This window comes from Arachis ipaensis, chromosome B04, assembly GCF_000816755.2.
Source record: "Arachis ipaensis cultivar K30076 chromosome B04, Araip1.1, whole genome shotgun sequence".
In the NCBI taxonomy this organism is placed as follows: Eukaryota; Viridiplantae; Streptophyta; class Magnoliopsida; order Fabales; family Fabaceae; genus Arachis; species Arachis ipaensis.
The window spans coordinates 132600913-132606545 of NC_029788.2; the positions used below are offsets into that span (position 1 = coordinate 132600913).

The window sequence follows — 5633 nt, forward strand, 5'->3', positions numbered from 1 at the left end:
TAAATTTTAGTATACAAATATTTTTAATAGACTAAAAATCAACAAATTTATTGAATATATTTTTTTGGTGTCTAAATTTTATTGAATATATAAATTGGTCTATTTGTATAAGATAAAATCATAATCAAGTACATAAATAATGTAACACGACGAACAGGTTTAGCTATCATCATCACATGCATTATTGAAACCTGCTACATATATTTTATGGAGAACTAATATTATTGGAGCGAGGGTTACACCAATTTGTAGTCACCATGCATGATTGGAAAATGAATCAAACTTTGAGTTTGGATGCATATATATATATGCAGCAGAAATATCAAATATTATATGAGTAAATCACTAAAAGGGGGGTGGGGGGAAAGAGATTTCTTAAGAAATTTTATTATAAAAATAAAATACTATCTTATTTATTTTATCATCAAATTAATTAGTGAAGATGAGAAATTTTCTACTACCGATTGCTTTGAAGTTTGTCGTCCATTGAACTTGCCCAACATGTTAATTTGACTTTTGACTTTTTGACTGTCTACATCGCAAATACCTGTGATGAGTCAAAATAACATTAGGGTTGGAAACGCTAATTAAGTTGGAATCTTAGTAATTAATTTCGTGTGTGGGTCAAGTTCACTGATCTTCTTAGCTTTCATTTCGGTTGTCCTTCAATTTTGTTTACAGAAATATGACACTGAAATNTTCTGCAGAAAAATAACTCAATATCTGTCATAGGACATATAGCATAAACTCCCACTAAACCAAGACATCACAACTATTGACACCCATTCGAGCAGTGTGCTCATGAAAGACTTTAGGGATCAATTCCTTGGTTAATGAGTCTGCTAGCATATACTCTGTTCCTATATATTCTATGGAAGTCTGTTTTTTCTTAACCTTTCTCCTTGACAACTAAGAACTTGATGTCTGTATGCTTCGATTTTGTCAAGCTCTTATTGTTATTGGAGTATGGTACTGCTGACTTGTTGTCACAAAATATCTTTAATGGCATTTCAATGTCATCTACTATATGAAGCTTAGTGACAAAGTTTCACCAAATGACCAGAGCAAATATTATTCGAATTATAAAAGAGACTGACTTTATTGTCTCCGAACGAACAAAAAAAAAACCTGATTTGTCCAAACGAGAAACAGAAACCAAAATTTGTCTAAATGACGGTACATAAACTGTCTCTAATAAATCCAAGTAAAATCCACTCGTGGAACATAATCTAAAGGTTCCTATAGCTTCGACTGCAACTATATTGCCGTTTGCCACAATTTTAGTGTTTTTAATTTTGAAGCAAGATGAGACATTTCCATAATGTACTCCCTTATGTTCCCGTTACCTTTATACCTCATGGAGACAAGTTTGCTCAAAAGACTACTTGTCTCCGCCTTTTCATTCTTAGTAAAGAATTTTTCAACATCCTTTAGGAACTGTTTGGCATCTTTATCCTCAGTAATTGAGCCCCAAAACGCCTCAGGAATTGAGCGTTTCATGATCATGATGCTCATTCGATTGGATCTCTCCCACTTCTCTATTTTAACCTCATTGAGGTTTTCCGGAGTGGAAGTGGGTTTCTAAGTCATTTAATTTGAAATAGCATAATTTGTGATTATAATTAATATATATATTGCCCACAAATAAGTTAGGAAATTATTACAAATAAGTTAGGAAATCAAATAATTTCCTAACATATACTACTCTTTAAATATTAATATTCAAATAAAACACTATTACCACTTCCATATTAAAAATAATTTCCGACGAAAAAGAGCATGATATATAGAAAAAGTAGACAAAGATCTAAAATTGATCACGTATTATATTGTCGTGTCACTTTCTTTTTTTTTTAATGATAACTTTTTGTTCATGCTCGCGGTGGACCGTTCAAGCATATATGATTGAGACATACCATACCATGAAAAAGTAAATACTAAATAACAATAATTTACTATGTTTAGTAAATATTTTAGCATAAAAATACAGAAATACTAAATATAAAAATTAAAGTAAAATTAAATTTTAATTTTGACTTATGTTTTTTGTTATATTTACTTATTGTATAAACAAAACATATTTAGTGGTCGTGTTAATACGACTAAAGTCGTCAAAATCCGATTAATTCAAAATTTCAGATATATTTTATCGCATTTGAATTTGTCTCTTTTATTTAGTGTTATCTTTAAGAGATATAATTATTATTGACAATGTTTACCAATGTTGTTGGTTATATACTTTTCCAAATTATAATATGAAAACCACTTTTTTGTCCTTATCCTCTTTATAACGCTTGTTATTGATACTCGCTTCTTCTCTTATTGCACTTGTTTGATTAACATTTAACAACCTTAACTTAGTTTTTCATATAGAAACCTCTAGAGAGAAGATGAACAAAGAGGAAGCAGCAATACCACTGCTTCTAACAAGGAGAGAAGAAGAAGAAAAAGAGGTGAACAAGAATAGTAATAATAATAATATTAATGGGGTAGTGGAGAGTGCATTGTTTTGGCAAGAGTTAAAGAGGGTAGGTTCCATGGCTGCTCCAATGGTGGCTGTGACTGTGTCTCAGTACCTTCTACAAGTTGTGTCTATGATGATGGTTGGCCATCTTGGTGTACTTGTAACCTTCTCTGGTGTTGCCATTGCTACTTCTTTTGCTGAAGTTACTGGCTTCAGTATCCTTGTAAGTTCTCAATCTCTTCTTTTCATATTAGGGATTCTAAGAGCATGTATTTTGATCCTTAATTACTAGTTTATTTGATCCACTTTGTTTTGTAACATAGATCTAAGAAAGGTAAAACATCCTTTTATCTTGGGATTTCGTTCCCTTTGTGCATGGATTCTTAAAAGGGCTTTGTTACTAAGTATGTGAAGGTGATCATGTAATTACTACAGATGATGTTGGAGATTATCTTAATTATGCTAGTTAAAAGTGTCTTGAGTCATATATGAATGTTTTCTTAACTTGTCCTTTCTTTTTAGCTTCAGATTCACATACAGTTGTCTTCATGTGAAGTTGATAGTTGATAGTTGAGAACTGTAAGATGATAATTTAGTTGAATTTGTTAAATTATCTAACGGTTCTTAAGTATGATGGAAACTCAGGTGCAGTCGACTTCACGTGAAGTTGATATCTGAGAACCGTTAGATGATTTGACTGATTTGACTAAATTTTTATGTAACGGCTTTCATGTATCAACTTCACGTGAAGTCGACTTCACCTGAGTTTTCACCCTTAAGTATAAACTTCACATGAAGACTCAGAATTATCTTGCAATCCACTTGCATATAGAGAGTTCTAGATTTATCTCTTCCATGTGCTCTTGATCATTGATTTGAGTTTGAAATGCATTGTAGATAGGGATGGCTGGTGCATTAGAAACCTTATGTGGCCAAACCTATGGTGCTGAAGAATTCAGAAGTCTTGGAAACTACACTTGTTGTGCAATTGGTACTCTAACTCTGGTTTGTCTCCCCATATCTCTGATATGGATATTCATGGACAAGATACTATTGCTTTTTGGCCAAGACCCCGCGATTTCCCTCGTGGCTCGCGAGTACTGTATATGCCTGATCCCGGCTCTGTATGGCTACGCCGTCCTTCAAGCCATGACTCGATACTTCCAGACTCAGAGTATGATCTATCCCATGGTTTTCAGCTCTGTCGCGGCTCTGTGTTTTCATGTACCTATTTGTTGGGGTCTGGTGTTTAAATTTGGACTAGGACACATTGGAGCAGCATTTGCTATTGCAATTTCATATTGGTTGAATGCCATTGGCCTTGTTGTTTACATGAAGTGTTCATCATCATGTGAGAAATCCAAGATTGTGTTTTCTAGTAATGCTTTAAAATGCATTTCTGAGTTCTTGCAATATGCTATCCCTTCTGGACTCATGTTTTGGTAAATATAATTATAACATCATGTATAAACTTAGCATCTTTCATAACACACTTGATTTGTTTTGTTACATTTTGGTATTTGATTTTTGTTCTTATTCTCCTAACCTATATGATTCTCATTTCAATGTGCATACAGTTTTGAATGGTGGTCATTTGAGCTTCTTACATTATTTTCTGGTCTCCTACCTAATCCTCAACTAGAAACCTCGATTCTTTCGGTCTGGTAAGAATCATTAGATGGTTTGATATGTTTAACTAAACTGCTTAACATGAAAACATCTTTAGAGAAATACTTAAGAAGAGGTTTTTCTAAACTTGTTTAATTTTAAACTTTTAATTTGCAGCCTTAACACTACTACATTGCACTTCTTCATTCCTTATGCTGTTGGAGCTTCTGCAAGGTTTGGTGACAAAACTAAAACTGTTTGTTTATTCAAATTTCATAACCAAAACTGTTGCAAATGATATGATCCTATGATGAATTTGCAGCACTCGCGTGTCGAATGAATTAGGAGCAGGGAATCCGAAGGCGGCTAAAGGAATCATTCGTGTGATTGTTACAGTTGCAGTTACAGAGGCAGTTATTGTAAGCAGCTTCTTCATATGTTTCAGGAATGTGTTAGGAAATGCTTACAGCAATGACATGCAAGTTATAGAAAATGTTGCAAAAATGGCTCCTCTTCTTTGTGTTTCTGTTATTGCTGATAGTCTAATAGGAGTTCTTTCTGGTAAGTTCCACTTTCCTTAAATTGTTAATAGTGTCTTTCAAAAATGTTACGTATACACTAAAAATCAGTCACCATATATTCTATACAGATGACTGATTTGGCGACTAATTTTTTTGTTATTTATTCAATTGGAGAGAACATCTTATTAGCAATTAATTTGAAGGGGTTGCAAGAGGTGGAGGATTTCAACAAATAGGAGCTTATGTGAACCTTGGAGGCTATTATCTTGTTGGAGCTCCAATTGCATTGTTCTTGGGATTTGGCCTAAAACTCAATGCTAAGGGACTCTGGATGGGAACTTTATCTGGCTCTTGTCTAGTAGTAATTATACTTGCTATTGTAACAGCATTAACAGATTGGGAAAAAGAGGTTTGTTTTTTTTTTTATTTATTTCTTAATTATTGTCCAACTTTACCTTACATTTTCTGTTTTTGATTGTGTTATATATGGCTGTTATTATTGCAGGCAACAAAAGCAAGAGAGAGAATAGCAGAGAACTCAATTAAAGATGGTGATGTATCTGTATCATCAGTATGAGATCAGAAATGAAATACTGAAATTTTGATGTCAATTTTTGGTTTTTGCTATTTATTTTTATTTTTTTGGTAATTTTTTTTATGTGACTGGAGATTGGAGAAGTGTACTCTAATTATGTTAACAGAAAAATGCTAAGCTTTATCTGTATATATGAATTTTGGACTGGAATTGAGCCTGTGCCAGATTAATGTAAGCATGTAACAGATCCCAGAATTGAATTGTAATGTGACTGATAAGACTTTTTCATGAGCATTAATGTATGGGAAGATTTTCAAGTATACCGTCGTACCGGTATATCAATGATTTTTAACCGTTGATCTTAATTATATATATATTATATATATTTTTTATAATTAAGATCAACGGTTAAAAATCATTGAAACATCGGTATGACGGCATACTTGAAAATTTTCCTAATGCATACACACGAAAATTTATATTTACAATCATACACTTGACTTTA

The 5633-nt window shown here is 32.7% G+C and overlaps 1 protein-coding gene across 3 annotated transcripts; it reads left to right on the forward strand.

The window, feature by feature from the left end:
• LOC107635691 (protein DETOXIFICATION 9) lies at positions 2303 to 5394 on the forward strand. 3 transcript variants are annotated; one of them, XR_002362103.1, is made up of 7 exons: positions 2303 to 2687; positions 3362 to 3906; positions 4042 to 4128; positions 4250 to 4306; positions 4395 to 4633; positions 4722 to 5002; positions 5099 to 5390. XR_002362103.1 is itself a non-coding variant. In XM_016339236.2 (7 exons), exons 1-7 carry the CDS (start codon positions 2391 to 2393, stop codon positions 5168 to 5170), a joined length of 1503 nt encoding a protein of 500 aa, XP_016194722.1. In that variant the 5' UTR covers positions 2303 to 2390; the 3' UTR covers positions 5171 to 5394. The 3 variants fall into 3 exon arrangements, 2 of the variants coding, with proteins under 2 accessions (XP_016194722.1, XP_020977927.1); XM_016339236.2 differs by having other exon boundaries at positions 4797 to 5002; positions 5099 to 5394; XM_021122268.1 differs by lacking the exon at positions 5099 to 5390 and having other exon boundaries at positions 4768 to 4991.